The sequence below is a fragment of the Jaculus jaculus genome, chromosome 1 (assembly GCF_020740685.1).
Source record: "Jaculus jaculus isolate mJacJac1 chromosome 1, mJacJac1.mat.Y.cur, whole genome shotgun sequence".
Taxonomy (NCBI): Eukaryota; Metazoa; Chordata; class Mammalia; order Rodentia; family Dipodidae; genus Jaculus; species Jaculus jaculus.
The window spans coordinates 19,746,897-19,767,977 of NC_059102.1; the positions used below are offsets into that span (position 1 = coordinate 19,746,897).

Sequence of the window (21,081 nt, forward strand, 5' to 3'; positions counted from 1 at the left end):
GAAGAAGGAAGGAAAGGAGGGAGGAGGAAAGGAAAAGAGGCACACCAGGGCCTCTAGCCATTGCAAACGAATTCTGGATGCATGTGTCACTGTGGGTTCCAGGGAATCGAACTCTGGTCATTAGGCTTTGTAGGCAAGTACCTTAACTGCTAAGCCATCTCTCCAGCCTTACAAATAATTATTTTTAAAGAAACAACAAGCAGATGGAGTAAGGTGATCACTTCTGGGCTTTTCTGGCAGGTACCATTGAAAAGATCCTAGCTTTTAAACTAAATAACTTGGAAAATGTTTCCTGGCTCCTCCCTCCGTCTCACATGGTTATTTAGAGGCCTGCATAGTGTCTACAGGAGGGTGTGAGAAAGGCTTCTCTGCCCGACCTCCACTTCCTGCTGTGGTTTCACAGGGCCTCTGATGCCGGAAGCAGCTTCTTCTGTCTCTCAGCACCGACCCAGCACATGGCTCCTATGCAAATGATATGTTTTCACAAGTAATTGATAAAGGTGATTTCATCGCAGAGTACATTTGGTCATTCTTTAGGTAGTAAAAAAAAATTTTTTTTCCTTAGCTAAGCTGTGAATGACAGGATTCAGGTTTGGCCAGGCCTGACTGGGAACATGACTCTAATGTGACTTGGCACCTGTCTAGAGAATTGTCCTTGTGTCCAGTGACTTTGCCTTGAGGAAGTCAGCACCTACTGTGATGGCGTCTGTCATATTTAGGAATGTGAAATGCCAGAAAAGAATGCAGAGCCACCTCAGTTAACTGCCTTCTTCAGGAAACAGTATATGACACGGGCGAAGCATTGGTGTGTGCAACGCAGAAGAGGGGCTCTTTCTGAGACCAAAACAATAGACGGTGTATTTCACTATTGTTTCTTTCCTCTCCTTGGCACAAAGCTGGGGAAATTTATTTCTGATTGTTCAGCCAAGAAAGCAAGAATCTTAAGTAAGAGCTTCATTTCTTTTTATTGGGTTGCCATAAACCAATTTGATCCTCCAACATAAATTTGGATGTCAGTTTTGAGGTGGAGTTTAGGGGGGGAGATAGGGTTCTCTTCTCTTGTTTAACTAGCAACCATTTAGAGAGAAGTGGAAGCTGGAAGCCTTGAGAGGTGAGGGCACCCCACCACGATGGGCAGAAACAGCTGGTTCTAAGTCTCTTCTAGTGCCAGGGAGGTTGGATTTAATTTTCAGGACTGACCGTAAAGGAAGCGTAACCTACTGGACACTTATTTCTCCTTCCTCAGCATCTTCCCTTTCTGCTACAATCCCAAGTGCAGAAAAGAGTCTAAGAGCTGTGAAAAGCCATGGATTCAGTGTCTTCTCTTTTCCTCTTACAGGCAGGTGACAAACATTATCACCCCAGCTGTGCACGATGCAGCAGATGCAACCAGATGTTCACAGAAGGAGAGGAAATGTATCTTCAAGGTAGGATGGAACTGAGAACATAAGAGGCTTTCTCCACTGGGGGAAAGAAGATCTTGTTATGCATGTTGGGTTGATTTTAGGGAAGAAGGTATTTTATTAGCTGAAAGGCTACCCCAAATCCAACATGAACGTGGCCAAAAGTTACCTCATGCATTAGCATTAACCAGCCAAGGAGCTGATTCGCTGTCAGCAAGCCCTCAGGCCGCTGCATGAGCTCAAGTTGCCGCTTGGAAAGAATGAGTAAGACTTGAAGCTTGGTGCTATGGATGTGAGGGACTAGTGAAAAATCAGCCTTTCCTCTGTGGATCAAAGGGAACAAGAAAGCATTTTAGAAACTTCTAGAAGTGTTGCTTTTTTGATAGCTGCTTTGCCTTTCTTCCTTTCACTGTCCTTTGAGAAAGACCATCTGAAGTCTCCAAGCCTGCTTTATTTGGGCTTTCAAGAACAAGATCTCGTGGTTGATGAATAACGTCACTTTCGTAGTTCATTCTATTAAGATGACACAGTGCTCTTGAAATCCAGAATGAGAGGAAACACACCCAAAGTCCCTGAAAGAGACATTAACATGTTTATGGGGACAAGGAAGTTTTCATTCCCAAGGAGCCACTAAATTTTTTTAATTAAAAATAATTTGAGGGCCAGACGTAGTGGGGCACACCTTTAATCCCAGCACTTGGGAGGCAAAGGTATGAGGATCACCCTGAGTTCAAGGCCACCCTGAGACTACAAAATGAATTCCAAGTCAGCCTGGGCTAGAGTAAGACCTTATCTTGCAAAACCCAAAATTAATTAATTAATTAATAATTTGGAGCTGGAGAGACACTTCAGTGGTTAAAAACGTTGAACAAGCCTGATAACTGGAGTTCAGATCCCCAGAACCCACAGAAAGCCAGACACAAGTGGCACACACATCTGCACTTCCCACTCCTGTGGCAGTGGGAGGCAGAGTCAGGAGACTCCTGAAGCTCTCTTGCCACTTGGTCTGGCATTGGCAGCAGCAGAAAACCAAGAGAGACCCTATCTCAAACAGTGTGGAAGGCACAGACTGACATCTCATTGTTGGTCTATAACCTTCCCACATGCACTGTGGCACATCACACAAACACACACACACACACACACACACACACGATACAGAATAATTTTGAGAAATGTTTTCAGTGCAAAAATGATCAGTTTCCATTGCCTCAAAAATTCTAAAGCCTCTTGCTGAAGCTGTAAGCATGAACTCTTTTTTTTTCCCCCCAGTCAAAAGGCACCATCTGTGCATGCATTTGACTATTTTTAGCTGGGGGAAAAAAAAGTCATTAATTAGACAAGGGCTTATCAGTACAATTAGCAAGAACTGTTAGAGCGATTGCTTGTTCAGTGTTGGTAATTACTGGGTCTCAGTTGCCCCCGCATGTCACGACTTCATTTCCTCTTTGCACGTAGCACGATGTGTAATTTTAATGAATGGTTTGCTTTGCTTTCTCGGTTTTGTTTTTGTGCAAGTAAGAAAAGTCTCTAGACCTGATTCCCCAGGGTGAAGGCACAGGCTTGGTAACTTCCCCGGCAAATACCAGCGAGGTGGGAAATGGACAGCCCAGTCTCTAGCTTTAGCATAAACACTCGGAAGAACCGTAATGAAACAGAGCACTGACCGTCGAGGGGCCCCACTGCAGCAAGCAGCAGCCAGGCACATCTGTGGCCTCAGGGGGGCTTCATAGGACACACTTTCTGTATATCTGCAGTGGCCAAAGGCAGGTGTCACTTTGCATTTTTCTGCAGAAATCAGGTTGATTCTTCATGCATTTCCAAGCCTGGTTTTAGATGTCAGTGGGTCATTCTAGCTCACAAAACAGACACCAAAGTGCATGGCATCCTGTCTCTGCTGGGAGCAGAGATGTTCAGTCTGGGCTGCAGCTCTGCACACGCACAGTGGTTCTGGAAGCTAGACAGAGAAGGGGCTCAAAGTATGCACCGATACCTCGTGCTCAGAAGATGGGCTGTGCTTGGAATCACAGCAGTTGTTCCGAGTCACCTCGGAACACCTTGGGGTGATGCTTGGCTGCGCACTGCCTACCTTCTAGTCACATCCTTGAAGACGGGGCAGCTACCTGATGCGCTCCCAGGTCGCATTCCTGTGTGATTGACCTCTGAGGAGCCATGCCGATATTATGTCCAGATCCCATGTTTTGGCCTGTGCCTCTTGCTCAGTAGAACCTTCCAGAATGCTTTTCTGGCCTGGCCCTGGCCCTTCAGCTCTCCACATTACGAGATTTCCTGTGCTTTGTAGTCAGCCTTTGAGCTAATGTTAGTGCTGAAGAGACCTGTATTTCTGTCAGGTTTTTGTTTGATCTTTTTTTTCCCCCTCCTTTTTTATGTTTTGGTCCTGGGTGAAACAAAGTAGAAATCATTGTTAAATAAAGATTAAGGTATTATTCTGATGCAGAATAGATTCCCTTATTATTAAACATATTAGCTCAGTGGTATAAGGTATTTCATGAGTTAGTTTGGTGGTTTTTCCAGCATGCCATCCTGAAGAGCTTACAAAGGTTGAAACTATGACAAGTAGAAAGGCTGATGTTCAGGCTGAGACTCCTGTTTACACCATTTACTGGCTACTTTTCATGGTAACCTTTGTGGCTTGAATCTTTTTTATTATATTATTTTTTATGAGAGCGAGAGAGAGAGAGGGAGGAAGGGAAAGAGAATTGGCATGCCAGGGCCTCCAGCTACTACAATCAAACTCCAGATGTGTTTGCCACTTAATGCACATGTGCGGCCTTGTGCGTTTGCGTCACCTTGCGCATCTGGCTTACTTGGGACCTGGAGAGTTGAACATGGGTCCTTAGGCTTCACAGGCAAACACCTTAACCACTAAGCCATCTTTCCACCCCTTGAATCTTTTTGTAAAAATATTTTTATTTGTTCACTTGCAAGCAGAGAGAGAGATACAGACAGAGAAGATGGGCATACCAGGACCTTCAGCTACTGCCAGTGAACTCCAGATGCATGTGCCACTTTGTGCATCTGGCTTTACATGGGTACTGCCTGGGACATTGGGCTTTGCAGGCAAGCAACTTAACCACTGAGCCATCTCTTTAGCCCCCTGGCTTGCATCTTTTTGAGTTGCCTTGGTTCTCTTACTTCCCCACATATTGAAAAAAAAAAAAAAACCTGTTGATATAGGACTTACATATCAGTCTTACCCATAGTCACATAAATGACATATATTATGTATCAGGTCATACAGAATCATATGGCAGCCATTACTTCCTTAGGATAAAAACTTTTGGAGGTAAACATTGTGTTTAATTCTGATGCACTGGTGCTAAGTTCTTCACAGTTGGAGAAAGGGAAACTTTTGAAGAAGGAATAGGAAATAACTCCTACAAGATCACTTAAGTAGTTTTAAAGTTAAGTTTATTTAAATTAATTTAAGGGTGAAGTGGGGCTGGAGAGATGGCTTAGTGGTTAAAGCACTTGCCTGTGAAGTCTTAAGCACCCACGCTGTACTGTACAGATCTCACGTAAGCCAGATGCATGGAGAGGCCAGAGCAAGGTCGTACATGCCCACTAGGTGGGGCAAGTGTCTGGAGTTTGATTTCAGTGGCTGAGGTTCTGGCTTGCCAAGTCTCTCTCTCTCTCTCTCTCTCTCTCTCTAACTCTCTCTCTAAATAAAAACATAAAAATAAAAAAAAAGATGAAGAGTTTATAAAATAAATTTAACCTTTCTACCAGTTGTTTTGAGTTTTCCATTTCAGTGTAGAGGACTGTAGAACAGGGTCACTGAAAGACCCAGTAAGTCTTGTGTCTGGACATAGACTACCTAATTTGACTTTATTTCTCTCAATTAAATTGCTTGGATATTTTGATGTTATATAAACATGCCTTTTAATCCTGAAATTAAATGCAGCATGTAGAAGGTACTCAGACATTACATGTAAAGAGTAATGATATGATTTTAAAAGAAAAAAACAATGACCCAGTCAAAAGCTAAATAACTTTTGCATTAGAACATGCTCAGGCTAGCTGGTGTCCTCTGTGGTCAAGAATGATGCTCCTTATAGAGCAAGGTCGGGCTGGACAGGGAAACTCGCCAAGAAAGTGGAGTTGATTTCAAGGTCATAAGTCATTTGGGCATGGGCTCAGACACCTCTCCTACTGCTGGGGACAGAGGATTTGAGCATCTTTGTAAATTCTGTTGAATTTTCTATTTTCTTTACTCTTGGTGGGGTGTTATGTCTTTCCAGGTTCCACCGTGTGGCATCCCGACTGTAAGCAGTCCACCAAGACGGAGGAAAAGCTGCGGGTAAGAAACAGTTCAGAGGCTCAAGGCCAGGTGCACTTGGAGTCCATGGGCTTCGTAGTTACTTAGTAGTTGAGTTAGGGTTTGAGTGTGATTACTTTTCACTGGCTTCTTTTTTTTTTGTCTTTATAGAAAACCAAGTTCAAAGGCTATTTGGCCAGCTAAGAGGTTCCCTCCCACTTCAAATTTATTGTGATTCTGTTCCTAATACTTGTGCTGGGCAAAGTAAGCCTGGCCTTACTAGTCAGCTTCTTGGGAAAAGTATTCAAGGGAAACGTCAGTCCAGATGTAGATAGATGATTCATCCAGCAATAAATGGTGGCCTTGTGGCAGACCATTTCTGTGCTTCATAATACACAGTCTCACTCCAAACTCTATATCCATTGTTCAGCTTTGGGTGTATTTTACTGACTTCTCAAATCCAAATTCACAAGAGCAGCCTCTAGCTCCAAAAGGTGAAGGTTAGACAGAAGAAAGCTCAGGGGAGGATGACAGTGACCTCAGGTATGACAACGGGTCAATGCTCAGAACACTTCCAGGTGGCACTATTGTAACATCACAGTTGTGCCCTAGGCCCTACACAGATGCCATCAGTTTTCATCTGGGTATGACATTTTCAGATCCATAATCAGATTGAATCCCAGTCCCTAAGTTTAGCTAGTTTAGGGGGACTTGGGGGAAAAAAAATTGGAGTTTGACTTGAATCCTCTTGCTGTCGGGAGGATTTATTTTAGAGGACAAACTCTCAGGCATGGAATGATTTCTCCTTGGCCTGTGCTTGGCAAGAATGTAGTACGTTAAAAAAAAAAAATGTAGTATGTGATGTTGGCGCATTAGAGCAGGCTCTTCCAGACACCTGGTCACTGCTTCAGAGAAATTATTATCAGCTTTTTGGGTCCCTCAGCTGGTCACCTCTGAAATTACAGTTCTTATTTTGTCTTTCCTTGATTTTCATCAAAGCATGCTGTGCATACAAGCTGCTTCTCTTCTTTATTTTTATTATGCTGCTATAGGCAAACTTGAAATAGAGAGGGAAAACCCCATTTTCTTACAGTAACTAAAGAAAGACAAGAGCAACAGCCGAGAGGTCTGCTGTCGACCAATACCGGGTGGCTTGTCTGTGTTTCTGACACACAGCCAGTCGGGATAGGTCTGGGAATTTGGAGGAACCATGGATGCTTGGGCAGTGGGTTATCTCTATAAAATATGAGAATGTTTAAAAGAGTACTTACTGTGACTTTGGCCATAAAGATGTAAATTTTGCAGTCTAGCCTGGGGCTGCTGCCCACAAACCACCCAAGTAGCTGTCTCTTTACAGTGCTGTTTTTGTTTTCGTAAATAATCAATTTTACTTCATCCCTGATGAAATCTTCTGGGGGATGAAGAGAGGACGTTTGATGAGGCCAGACTGAACGGAACGTACAGCTGTTCTCTGGGAGGATAGCTGGAGTCTGCAGACATGTTCCTAAAATGATTTTTTTTTTCTTTCAACCACCATGCTCGATCATTATCTTGATGGAACTCCCTGGAGAAGCTTATGAAGACAATCAGTCAAACATTTCACTCATCTTAGCCAATGGGAGTTTTGTTCCTTTAATAAGCTTTCCAGAAAATTCCAGAGCTGTTCTCCAACATGTCCTACTTAAAGTGGTAGGTCAGCCCCCTGGTTCAGTGTTCAGGAAACCGTCAAGTGAGGAGCAGTCTATACCCCCGAGGGAAGAGGTTCCAACATGTCTGGAGTCAGGGTGCAAGCTGATGTTGGTGAGGTATAGATGGAGTAACTTTTGAACAGAGGAATACATTTTGTGCTCTCTTAAGGGCGTGTCTACACATCACACATCTTGAGCCAAGATTTTTGGGCTTTTCACCACATGTCGCATTAGAGTGGTTTCCATAGCAAAATGAAAATGTTTTAAGAATCTTTCAGCAGCCCCAGAGTGAGCCACATTCTTGATGTTTAAGAACTCATGGGGCGTTTGTAGCAACAGTTTTAAGAACGCCCCTCCCTCCAGGCTGCCTCTTCCTGAATGTAATCACGATGGAGCCAAAAGCAACGCGAAAGATTTAAGGGGCAGGGGTGGAAACGTAGATAAATATACTGTAGTTTGAAATGCTTTTCACATGGCCCTAAATTGACCCCCAAAGTACCACATGTACCTCAATGAAAGGAATAGGACTGATATTTACCACTTATTTTTCTCTTCAGGCCTTTATTTATTTATTTACTTTATTTTTCACAGTGTTTCTGAACGAGGCTATTTTGTTGTTTATTCTCCCCTTTTCTCGTGTTTCATGGCAGCCACCAAATGTTCAGCGTTCGTCCGATTTCTTTTATCCTAAAAGTCTGATTCGTCGCACAGGACGGTCCCCATCTCTGCAGGTTGGCACAGTGTCCGGGCCAAGGCGGAGAGCCGCTGTCCTGGGCCCAGGCTTCTGTGGCTTTCCATCCACCCCCCACCATCCTTCCGCACCCTCACCCCTCGCTTCTCTCACCTAACTCCCCCGCCCCCGCTCCTGCAGAAGGCAGCTGCACCCCTCACCCTGTGAGTGCGCCTCACACTCCAGCTCAGGCTGCCTTCTTCCCCATTGATGTTTGCCTCCCCAGCGGTGGCTAACGCGTGGTTGTGATCAAAGCACGCTCGTGGAATCTGCCATCTGGTCCTGTGTTGGCGTGCCGTGCCCCCAGCCAGAGCGCAGGGCTAGATGTTGTCCATCCAGCCTCACGGGGATAGAAAAACCAGATAAAGTCGTAGACACGGGTCACATAGCTCACGTTCGAGTGTCAGATGAGGGAGGGTCTCAAGGGCACTTCTTTGACAAGGGAAGCTATGAGTGAGTTGGACGTGGAGATGGGTGAGATTAGAACCCATGGAGATGGGGAGGGAGGGGTGGCCTGAGGCGTGCACGGAGGCCGGGAGCCTGCGGCAGTGACTGACTGACTGCAGGAGTGGTTTGGTTTGAGAAAGCTGTGAAGGGATAAAGGAAGGAGAAGAAGGCAGGAAGCCAGACCCAGCTGCACTTTCGTTGGCCCTCCTAGGACTTTCCTTCTGTAAGGCAGCCAGTCTTCCTCTCATTTTACAAGTGGGGAGACTGAGGCCCACCTTTCCTTGGTAACTTTCCCAAAGCGGAAGTCCAGATTGGAACCCAGGTTCGTGTGAGCCATAGGCATCTTTTCCACTCAGACACTGAGAGAGAAGCAGCAATCCCCAGAAAGAGGAGAGCCCCAACGGCTGGCCAAGGCCCTTGTCAGGGGCCTCTGTTGGAGGGGAGGAAAAACACAGCACACCCCACCCAAGAGCCCTTCAGGTGCAAGGAGGGGACTCGGTGACATTATGTAAGGTTCATGCCTGACTTCACCTTCTTTGCTGTCCGGCAAATTTCTGGAAATGGTCCCATGTTGGCCCAGACAAATCCCCTTCCTCAGTGCTCTGCTGCAGACCGGCACGCTCATGTGAGCCCTGTGCCTCCACCTTCTGCCCGGGTCTTCCAGAACCTCACTTAAAGATGAGAGGAGTAAGGGCTTCTATATGTAGTAAGGTTTCTTATTCGTTCTCAAAATGAATCACAAGAAGTAAAGAGCTGGACGTGGTGGTGCACATCTTTAGTCCTAGCACTCAGGAAGCAGATGTAGGAGGATCGTCGTGAGTTCAAGGACATCCTGAGACTACATAGTGAATTTCAGGTCAGCCTAGGCTAGAGTGAGACCCTACCTTAAAAAAAAAAAAAAAAAACACAAAAACTAAAACAAAAGAAAAGTATAGAACTTGACAGCAGAAGAAACCCTTTAGAGGTCAGCCGCCTATAGAAGGCTTCCCCTTCTATAGAGTGAAGTCAGGCAAGTGTTCAGTTGCCCAAGACTGCAAATAGCAGGGTGCCCTCTGCATACTCAGGATCTTGGGATCCAGATCTTCATGCACTCACCAGCCCATCGAACTGGCCTGAGTGCCAGCCTGGTTTGCCAGCCTGGTTTGCCAAGGATGTGGATTCTATAGGGGAGGCCCCAGTGGCCAAGCTCCTGGACGTGGCTGGATGAAAGTCTCCTGAAAGCACTGAAAACGACCCCCAACCCGCGCTGCAAATGGGCCTACTCAAAATGAGAGCCTCGACTTGGCAGCAAGTTGCATGTTCGACCATTTTTTTTTTAATTTCCAATAGTGTGTTAACTTACTCAGTATTAGACTTTTGTTTATATACCCAAGGCTATATAGCCAAGTGATACATCTTCACAACTTGAAGAAAAATGCCATCATCAAATGTGAATTTTTATTTCATTTTAAATTTTACTTTATGTTTGTTTTGCTCCATACCCTTAAGTGGAGGAAAATTTGTGGGGAGATGGACCGTCTGTTTTTAGTAGCTTTTGTTCGGAAGGGACATCTGATTCCCATCATCCAGCTGTAAATATCAGTGAAGTCACTTGTAGCTCCTCAAAGAAAGTCGTAAACAGCTCTGGAGCTGGCCCCATTTGTCAAGGTCTCCCATCCCCACTGGTGCAAAAGGATGGTGGAGGAGGGGCTCACCAGGACATGAAAGAAGTCTGACAACTCCCTGGCAAGGTCATCAGTCTGATCTTTTACGTCCTTTGACCTCCGTGGCAGCTCGTTTTCAATTAAGCCCCCTTAGGTATTAACTGAACTTGTTCCACTTCTCACAGGGACAGTCAGCATACCGTGCCCCAGAAATAAGTCCTGATTTTGTTGCAGGGGGCGGGGAGGGATTAAGTTTACAAGGGAAAAGTCATTTCAACATTGATATGCAGAAGTTACTCCTTCCATTCCTCCAAATTACAGGTCAAAGAAATAGATTAAAATATAGTTACTTTAAGGAAAACATACTCTAGTTGTATTTACTTGGAGGAATTCCATGGAGACAGCAAAGATTATCTTAGGTAGCTAAATAAAGCTTAGTCCTGACCATTGCTGATTCATTATAGGCTAAGCACACACTATTCCCAGGACCAAGTTTGTAATAACCTGGAGCGGGTCACTTGCTTTCATTCTAAAACGGAGTTTATTGCTGTATGTTGAAGGCTAATGCATGAATTGACTGACCTATAAAATGGGCATGAAGTTTTTGCAGCTAACATGCACCTGTTACCAAATCTGCTCTTTTCTTTTTCTTTCGTTTTTTTTTTTTTTTTGAGACAGTCTCACTGTAACCTAGGCTGACCTAGAACTTACTCCATAGCTCAGCCTGGCCTCAAACTCATGGTGATCCTCCTACCTCAGCCTCCCTAGTACTGGGATTATAGATGTGAGCCTCCACGGCTGGCTCACATATGTGCTTATAAATCTATAACATATAAACAAATACAATGCTTACATTATTCCAAGGAGCTGATAGAAGATGTCATGACTATCTAGAACAAGGAAGTAATGCTGTGGGTTGTTAACACACTGTTAAAGTGTCTGTACTAAATACTACCTTAGCCCACCACCATCACCACCACCACCCACTCTGTTCAGGACTTTGACCTTTTTGATGTGACTTTCTAGTTCAGCAGGCAGTCACATTGGACAGGTGGTGAGATGGAGCCCTCCAGACCTTTGACCTTAGCAAAGGCTGACAGCATTTGTGAAGCCAGCTCCAGTTGGGAGGTGTGTCCAGAGACACCTCCTGCTTCCTTTCCAGACACAAACGCTTTTCTCCAAAGGAGCTGATCTCCCCTTTAAACTCAGCGTGTGGGGATTCTAAAAGCAGCGGGTCTGGCCTCTGACTGACATGTAGCATGTGTCGATTCTAAAAGGATTCTTTTTCCGCAGCTTTTGTCCCCACCTCGTTGGGTGAATTTCCGCAAACACCCAAGACAGGTACTGTCGACACCAGCAGTGCTTACTATAAGGCGTTACACACCTTATGACCATAGCTGTCCCCTAGGTGCTCCTAAGATCTTTCAGATCTGGTTGCTCTGTGCCTGTAGTTTCTCTCACCTTCTAGAGCATGGCTTCGGTCAAATGCAAAGTAGATGAAGGTAGTTTTTGCATCCCTGTTCTGGCTGAACGAGTGGGGGAGGGGCGCAGGGGGCCTTGTCCGCTGTGGCCCACGTGGGAAGTAAAAGGAAACGTCACTTCTCTAGTTTCTCAGATCCAGAGCTCTGGTAAGTGTCTTGAATGGTCCATATCCAATGTGTGATGGGAGTTGGGGTGGAAACATCCAAAGATCTCTGCAGGGGATTTTATATTCTGTGACTATGTCGCCTTAATGGTAAGACAGATGTACAAAGAGGGGCTTTGAGGATAAAGCAACTGAAGGTGGTTGGAGAGCTTTTAAATACTTATTAAGAACAAAAGATGCCCTTTCTCAAGCATCCAGCTACTAGTCGTGATTAAATGCCACTTTTTTCCCCAGGGTCATTGAAATGGATTGCTTTTTGTTTTGCTTTGTTGGTTTTTTTGTTTGTTTGTTTTTTAAAGGGAAGTAAATACAAACCCTGCTGAAATCACAAGTTAATACGAGAGGATGTGCTTGGGAAACAAAATGAGTGACTGAGAGGCTGAGCTAGGATTGCTCCTTGCACTAGAAGGTTCTTAGAGAGGCCCTCTTTTCATATTGCCAAAATAAGGATTAAATTATTTGCTTAATTCATCCCCTACCCTGCTTTGAGAGGTTCCAGCCTTGTGTGAGCTTTTCTTTATCTCCCTGGCCCTCTCCTTCCTGCCCACCCCACCTTTGTTGTTATTTACAAACCGTCAAAAGAGATCTTGGATTCTTCCAACTCTGCTCAATGTGTGTTTGTACAAAGGAAACTAAGTAAACTGCATTTCCTCTTAATGACAGTTAAACCTTGACGTTTCTAGTTTTTTTGGGGGGGGGGATTGGAGATAAAAGAGAAGTAGGCATTCCTTTAGGTATAATATTTGAGGTCTTCTTCATGTATATTGTATATTTATAGTACAGGCAAGAGAGCAATTTTGTATGTTATAACTCACATAGAAAGTTCTAGAAACAAAGGTTTAACTGTGGTAATGAATTCCATTCATTTTTACCAAGTCCCTTTTGGCTCCCCTGGATTGAAAGACAATTTAGATTAAATAAATGCGTGTAAAGATCCTACATGGAGATGTAAATCATCTGTAGTGTTTTGTGACAGTCTAACTAGGTGACTGTGGTTACATTAATGATAAAAAGAAACAGTCAGTGAGGTTTGGAAGAGACAGACAGCATGCCAGGAAATTGGGCTTCAAGGTTGAGAGGTATGGGTGTGGGTCGGTTTGTGCTGCTGGCAGATATTTTAGATACAGCACAGTCATACATCCATTAGGGAAAAAAAATCACAACTGAAAATAGAAGGGATTCTTTGAATAATAAGTAAGATGTTGATTCAAAACTCACTATGACTAGAATCCTAAATGTTTCAAGTGGAATGTAAAATTCTAGAGCTGGACTTGAAACAGACATGTAACTCCAGGTACTCAGGAGCTGGAGGCAAGAGGTCAGGAGGATCACAAGTTCAAGACCTGCTTGGACTATAGAATGAATTCAAAGGTAGTCTGGGGAAACTTGTCTCTTCCTCAAAACAAAAGGTAAAAAAAAAGGACTGAGGTTATACCTCAGTGATACAAGTACAAGCCTAGTACGTATAAGATCCTAGGTTCAATTCCCTGGACTAAAGAATAACGTAATAAATTCTAAACATTTACAATTAGAACACCAAAGATTAGAGCTAGGGAGACAGTTCAGTCAGTAAAATGCTTGCCTCGCAAGAATGAGTTCAATCCCAGAACCCACACAAATGCCAGGGCATGGACATGTGGTCTCAGCACTGGGGAGGCAAAAATAGGCAGGTCCCCGAGGCTTGCTGGCCCCAGCCAACCCAGCCTGTGTGGTGAGTTCAAAACCGGCAGGTGGCATTCCCGAGGAGCAGCCGCTGAGGTTATGCTCTGGCCTCCACGCATATGCGCACACACGTTAAAAATGAAAACACCATCGGGCTGAGAGATGGCTTAGTGGTTAAGCACATGCCTGTGAAGCCTAAGGACCCAGGTTCAAGGTGCCATTCCCCAGGACCCACGTTAGCCAGATGCACAAGGGGGCACATGCATCTGGAGTTCGTTTGCAGTGGCTGGAGGCCCCACCACGTCCATTCTCTCTCTCTCTCTCTCTCTCTCTCTCTCTCTCTCTCTCTCTCTCTCTGCCTCTTTCTCTCTCTGTTGCTCCCCAAAATAAAAATGAATAAAAGATTTTTAAAAACATTAAAAAAATAAAATAAAAACACCAAGGAAGATTGCTCAGTTTTAGAAAATAACTTTATTATTGTCCTAAGGGATAGTTATCTGCCCTCCACTGATTGTACAAATACACTGGGAAAGTCATGAGGGACTGTGACAAAAAGCAGGTGGTCCTTGTGTGTTGTTTAAGCCATGAGCGCACACAATTCAAGAGGCAGTGCACCCAGAAAGATCCTGGCAGACAAAACAGGCCTGTGCAAGCCCATTGCCACCAGGGAGAGGCAAAGTTGAACTGCTTCTATGTTCAAGAGGACCCAGGATCCTCACACAAGTCTTCAAGGTGGGAAGGGCACTGGTCTACTCCCATTAAGAATGCACTTCAGGGCTAATGAGATGGCTCAGTGGTTAAAGTGCTTGCATGCAAAGTCAAATGACCCAGGTTCAGTTCTCCAGTACCCAAATAAAGCCAGATGCAAAAAGTGATTCGTGTGTCTAGAGTTCATTTTCAGAGGCCCTGGCATATCCATTTCCCCCCACCCCCCTGCTTGCAAGTAAATAAAAATTGTAAAAGTGAGTTAAAAGGGGAAATATGAGCTTTAAGTAAAAACACTCCATAGACTATATAACAAATTATCTGACACGGAGGAGTCCAAGTGGGGTAGCTGTAGAGAACTCTCAGTAGCCTGGTCTATGTGGCTAACATTTGAAAAGAATATCAGACCATGAGCCACAAAACCACAGGCCAGGTGACCCTTCACTACCTGAGGCTAACTGACCTAAGGACTCTGGTCTAAGGCCAAGTAGCTGGAAAATGTTGGCTTACTTACATTCTGCCTGGCCAAGTGCTTGGAACTTTATACCTACCTTCTCATTTGCCTCTTACGAAGTACTTAAGAGGGCTGTCTCCCCATTTTTTTCTGTGGAGAAGATGAAGTTCAAGAAAGTTAAAGAAAAAAAAAAGCCACCTTTATTCCCAGCACTTGAGAGAGAGGTAGGATCACCATGAGTTCGAGACCACCCTGAAAATACAGTGAATTCCAGGTCAGCTTGGGCTAGAGCTAGACCCTACCTTGAAAAAAGAAAGAAAAAATAAAAGGCAACAAACTGGTTGAACCTGGCTTTGAACCCTGAGTTATTTAATTACAAAGCCAAACTGTACAACTATCCATGTTTTATCCCATGATCCTGATGTAAATAGGAAGTCAAAGGAGGGCTTTGGAGGGAATAGGCAGGTAAGGATGTCACTGTGAAAGAGGCCTGTACAGGTGAGCTCTACAGCAAACTTGATGGCCAGAATGAAACAGGTAAGCAATGATGAGTTTCATAAACGAGCAGTTTCTGAAATTCACATCTGGAGTATTTTCCAAACAGCACTAGCCTACATGGCCAGGTGGCAGAGGTGGCAGAGAAATTAATGTTAGAGCCTCAGCAGATATGGTGACCAGTTGATTTGATGTTGAACACTGGCTATAAAAGAATTGTTGAGCTGGGCGTGGTGGTGCACGCCTTTAATCCCAGCAGAGGTAGGTGGATCGCCAAGAGTTCCAAGTCACTCTGAGACTATGTAGTGAATTCCAGGTCAGCTTGGGCTAGAGTGAGACGCTACCTTGAAAAAAAAAAAAGAAAAAGAGAGAGAATTTTTGAACTTCAGGAATTAAGTAGACCATTATTATTATTATTATTTGAGCTATTTGGGTTTTTAGGCAAGTGCCTAATTGACTGAGCTATATCCCCAGCTCTTTTTGTATTTTTAAATTTTTGAAACAGGGTCTCACTAGTTTATCCAGGCCAGCCTTGAACTCACTCTGTAGCCCATGCTGGCTGTCAATTGTGAAGTCTCCATCTTCGGAAGAGAGCTGAGGGCCTTCCCTATAAGGGCTTGGGTTGGTCTTCAGCTCCTGGCAGTGTAAGAGGCAGCTGAGTACTCAGAGGCAGCCCCAAGGGTGCCATGACTGGACAGGCAGAGTGTCACGGGCCCCGCCCTTGGCTAAAACAGGGATGAGCAATGTCCAAGAGACCCCAGAGCTCTTGTGTGCTCCATGTTCCAGAGGCTTGTTAGTGAGCACAGCTCCTTGTGTCACAGCAACCCCAGCAGCTGGGGACATGTCACTGCCTGGCTGAGCACCCCTCCTACCATACCCAGCCCAAGGAGCTAAGGCAGCGAGTGCCCTTATGCAGCCAGTGCAGGAAGAGTCATGGTGGCTTATGCCTATAATCTTAGCACTCTAGAGACTGAGCAAGAGAGTCCCCAGTTGGAGGCTAGCCTGGCCTGTGTAGTAAGCCCCTGTTTCCAAAGAAAAGAGGAATATTTTCAGTTTGCATGCATTATTTTCTGCTATTGGCTTCAGTATGTTTCTATTTCACCCTCTTCATTCAATGGGAAATAAATGAACACACATTATGATATAGACACAGGACCTCAGGTGACTAACCTCCTATCCTGATTTCCCCTTCTTAGCTGTATAGTTTGGCACATTCATACAGAATCTATTTCATAGAATTCTTCAGTAGATTAAATACAATTAAGACCAGGGCACGTTTAGCACAGCTCGGTGATGGAGCAAGCGGGCTGAAATAAATACTAGCTGTTGTTGCTTAAGAGATTTCATTTTGAAATTGGATGCAGTGGTTCAAGGCTATAATCCCAGCACTAAGGAGGCTGAGCGAGGTAGGAAGATCACTGTGAATTAGAGGCCAGTCTGACCCCTTGAAGCCATTGGACAACTTGTATTTAATAATTCTCCAACACAGATGGATATTGGTTCCACTTTTGTAAGTGGGGACATGTCTTTCTGAAGGGGAACTACATTTTGGTGTGCCACTTCAGAATTTTGATTGGGAAGTAGATCTTAAAACAGGACTTTTTTTTTTTTTGAATAGTGATGAGTGACAAGGTAGGAAAAGAAGGTAAGGACATCATGATCCTGAGGCCCTGGGAGTTGTAAATTTACTCCCAGTTGGCACAACAGACAAAAGCAGGATATAGACAAGGGAATGAAATTATTCACTTAAATTCTTCTTTTTAAAATTTATTTGAGAGTGACAGGGAGAGAGAGAATGAGGAAGATAGAGACACAGTGGGTGCGCCAGGGCTTCCAGCCACTGCAAACGAACTCCAGACGTTTGCGCCCCCTTGTGCATCTGACTAACGTGGGTCCTGGGGAATCAAGCCTTGAACCGGTGTCCTTAAGCTTCACAGGCAAGCGCTTAACCGCTAAGCCATCTCTCCCAAATTCTTCTTTTGAGTGAATGCCAAGTGCACTTAAGGAAGGCAGGGACAAGAACAGAAAGTCCATGGGAAGGCTGAGTGGTGAGAAACAGAGCTGGTGACTGGGGCTGGCGCTGCGGCCAGCAGGGGAGCAGTGTGGCTTCAAGATAGGCTCTGAGGTCGGTTCTGAGGCTCAGCTTGGAGCAAGGATGAAGAGGAGATGGACAGTTAAGCCACGGTGTGTCTTCAGAGCCAGGGGTCAATGACATCGGTTTTCACGGCCTCGCCTTCAAGGTTGCATTTTCCTTTCTACACTCAGCTCACAGGTCCATCCTTCCCTTCCCTTAGTTTGTAGTGAAGCTTAGGTGCCCACACCAGGCTTGTTCCTAAAGCTACCATCTCAGAGTTAACGGGTTACTGTTTGTGTTGCAGCCCACCAGGACCTCTTCGGAAAGTATTTATTCTAGACCAGGCGCCAGCATTCCTGGCTCACCAGGTCACACCATCTATGTAAGTATCTACTTCCCAAAGGGACACTTCTGGGACAAGTAAATTCAAGGATTGGAACTGTGGGCTTGATAATCCAAAATAGAAACTAAGTCAAGATGATTCCTGATCTTGGTCAGTTTTCTCAATCCTGTGTCCTCCAAGCAATTCTGTTCATATATGATCATCACATCACCCATCACATCACACATGAGGGACGGGGAAAATGGCTCAGTCAGCGAAGCACATGCCTTACTGGCAGGGACCTGAATTTGATCCTCTGGTCTTCATCACCTGCATTTGCATATTCATTGTCTCTTTCTCTTTCTCTCTTTAAATGCAGTAATAAACTATAGTACCTAGCTTGCATATAGATATTCAGGGATTAATTGTATTTTATTATGGCTCCTGTTGTGTTCTGAAATCCTGACACTAAATATGCAACTCTTGTTTTCAGCCATCTGGGAGGATTTATCGGCCATCTGTTTGAGATTTTTTTTCTCTCCATAATAAATTTAGGAAGCTATCCTTAAGGTTGACACATTTCTCTATTCATTGAATTCTACCCAGACTTTCTTCCTAAGCTTTCGATGAGTTAAAAATAAAAGAAACAATGGGCTGGAGAGATGGCTTAGCGGTTAAGCGCTTGCCTGTGAAGCCTAAGGACCCCGGTTCGAGGCTCAGTTCTCCAGGTCCCACGTTAGCCAGATGCACAAGGGGGCGCACACGTCTGGAGTTCGTTTGCAGAGGCTGGAAGCCCTGGCGCGCCCATTCTCTCTCTCTCCCTCTATCTGTCTTTCTCTCTGTGTCTCTTGCTCTCAAATAAATAAGTTAATTAATTAAAAAAAATAAATAAAAGAAACAAATCCACATTAGTAGATGTCCTAATGGGCAGCTTGTTAGAGTGTGACCTTGCTAAGCAGGGTGTTTTGCTTTGTTAATTGTAAAGTCCATAACATTTTTAAAAAGACATGAACTGTACCTGACGATGGTTTCCTGAACAAGTGAGGTGGAGGAGTAATTTTTCTCCCTATTTAACTTTCCCAGGCAAAAGTAGACAATGAAATCTTGGATTACAAGGACTTAGCGGCCATCCCCAAGGTCAAGGCGATTTACGACATCGAACGTCCAGATCTTATCACCTATGAGCCCTTCTACACTTCCGGCTACGATGACAAGCAGGAGAGACAGAGCCTTGGAGAGGTAAAAATAAAAATAAAAATTCCCGGTGGCTGCAAGCTGCACATCACTTCCCTCCCTTTACGTCCGTCTGTCTGGAGTTGTGATCAATCAGTCTTTCCATCTGCTGCCATCTGAAGGGGCCCATCCCAGGTGCTTTGAGGTATTGTTCCAGAATCCACCACTGAGACATGGATTCAGTAATGGTGCTGGATGAATCAATCAGGTGCAGGATAATGGGGGCCACATGCTGGGATGAGACCTGAAATTGTCAGGGAAGGTTAAGGGGAAAGGGTCTTATGGGGTCTAAGTCTTAAGCTGGAAGTTTATTCTTAGGACTCATGAGAAGTGAATGATGCACCCTAAATCTTAAGAAAGAGCAGAGAGGGGGTGAGGACTGGGGTTCTGAAATCAGATGACTTGGGCTCCACCCAGGCCTTACCACATGCTGGTAGTTTGAGCTTTCCAGGTGACAATTATTCTGAACGTTTGAGAAAGCTCACGGGCGCTTAGTAGGACTGAAGAGCTGAGCAGTGGAGAGCAGTTAGCCGAGGCTTGTAAGGAGCAGCGGCTGCATTTGTGACCCGTCCTCTGGGACTTCTCATTGCTCAGCCAGAACTCCTCCAATCACAGGCTCCCTCCCCACCCCTGTGGGATCCTAGGGTTTGAGGTTCCTGCCCGCGTCTCACAGGCTCTGCTCCATTTCCTTTGTCCTCTTCAATGAGTTGTAATGTTGCCCTTTTAACTAATTATTTTACTATTCTTATTGAGCATCCTAACAAGCACTTTGCCACTCTGCCACACTGCAACCCCCCTATTTTCATTTTTTTTTCCTTTAAATTGGAGTCATCAGTAGACAGAGTAGGGTCTATTCAGAGATGTGTTACTGAAGTAATGGGCTCACATCAGCCATTTAGCCAAGAGCACACTGAAAACAGCCACCACATTATCACACAGTGCCTCCAGGCTTACATGAGATGGAGCGAGGGGGTGAGGCTGAGGGTAGCAGCCCATGCCTGTAATCCTAGCACTTGGGAGACTGAGGCAGGAGGATCGTGAGTTGGAGGCTAGCCTGGGTTACATGAAGACTCTCAACTCCACTTCTCCCTCAAGAGCATGGGAAGGTGGTGAATCTGTCTTAAATTGTTCTCATTTATACACATGTTCATTTTTGTAATAATTTTGTATTTATTTGCAACCATCTAACATTCCTGTTATTGGTTTGTTTTTAAATCTGGATTTTATTCCAAAGCATTGCTCTACAATGAAAAGGTCCAGCCGGCTTACAGGAAGTGCCATCTATTTTCATGCAGTGCCATCTAGCGGTAGACTTGCTCTATTGCATTTGTGGCAGTTCCAAAGTGCAAGTTGGTGGCATGAACTCTTCAGGTGCCATTGCATACCAGAGTTTCATAGAGGATCAAGGGTAAAGGAAGACTCCAGAAAACACACACACACACACACACACACACAGGCTGGTTTTACTGCAAGTGGACATGGAGTTAATGATGTTCAAAACATACCATCAAAGGGAAGTTTTTTGTTTTTTTTTAATATGTTTAATTCGGGCTGGAGAGATGGCTTAGTGGTTAAGCGCTTGCCTGTGAAGCCTAAGGACCCCAGTTCAAGGCTCGGTACCCCAGGTCCCACGTTAGCCAGATGCACAAGGGGGCGCACGCGTCTGGAGTTCGTTTACAAAGGCTGGAAGCCCTGGCGCGCCCATTCTCTCTCTCTCCCTCCATCTGTCTTTCTCTCTATGTCTGTCGCTCTCAAATAAATAAATAAAAAATGAACAAAAAAATTTAAAAAATATATGTTTAATTTATTTATTTGAGAGAGAGAATGAATGAGAATGGGCACGCCAGGGCCACCAGCCACTGCAAACGAATTCCAGATGCATGTGCCCCCTTGATCATCTGGCTTACATGGGTCCTGGAGAATCGAACTGGGATCCTTTGGCTTTGCAGGCTAACTCCTTAACCACTAAGCCATGTCTCCAGCCCCAGATAGTTGCTTTTTTATGATGTTAGGATATGTGTGTGTGTTTCCCAGTGGCTCCATTTGGGATGGTAAAGTGTTAAGCAATCAAAAGTTCTGCTTGTTTGGCATTTAAAACCAGAATGGTATTTACTAGTTTATGATTGAGAAAAGTAAGCTCAAGGTGGAGAATAAACAAGTCCCTAAAGGTTTCACAAGAGGGGTGGGGTCATCACTAGATTGGAATGGTACAAACTCGCTGGCTGGTCTCAGCATCAGCTCCAGTGCTGTACTAATCTGATATGCAGATGAGCTTCTCAACATTTGGATCTTGCGACTGAG

General features: G+C 44.7%; 1 protein-coding gene across 9 annotated transcripts in view; it reads left to right on the forward strand.

The window, feature by feature from the left end:
- The window catches only part of Ablim1 (actin binding LIM protein 1), a 355,181-nt gene that overhangs the window by 297,821 nt on the left and 36,279 nt on the right, over positions 1-21,081 (forward strand). For all 9 annotated transcript variants that reach the window (XM_045150609.1, XM_045150714.1, XM_045150663.1 and 6 more), the window contains 4 exons: positions 1,340-1,427; positions 5,666-5,724; positions 17,530-17,607; positions 18,631-18,786. In XM_045150609.1, coding sequence (XP_045006544.1) covers positions 1,340-1,427; positions 5,666-5,724; positions 17,530-17,607; positions 18,631-18,786 — 381 coding nt within the window. The remainder of the gene's footprint in view (positions 1-1,339; positions 1,428-5,665; positions 5,725-17,529; positions 17,608-18,630; positions 18,787-21,081) is intronic.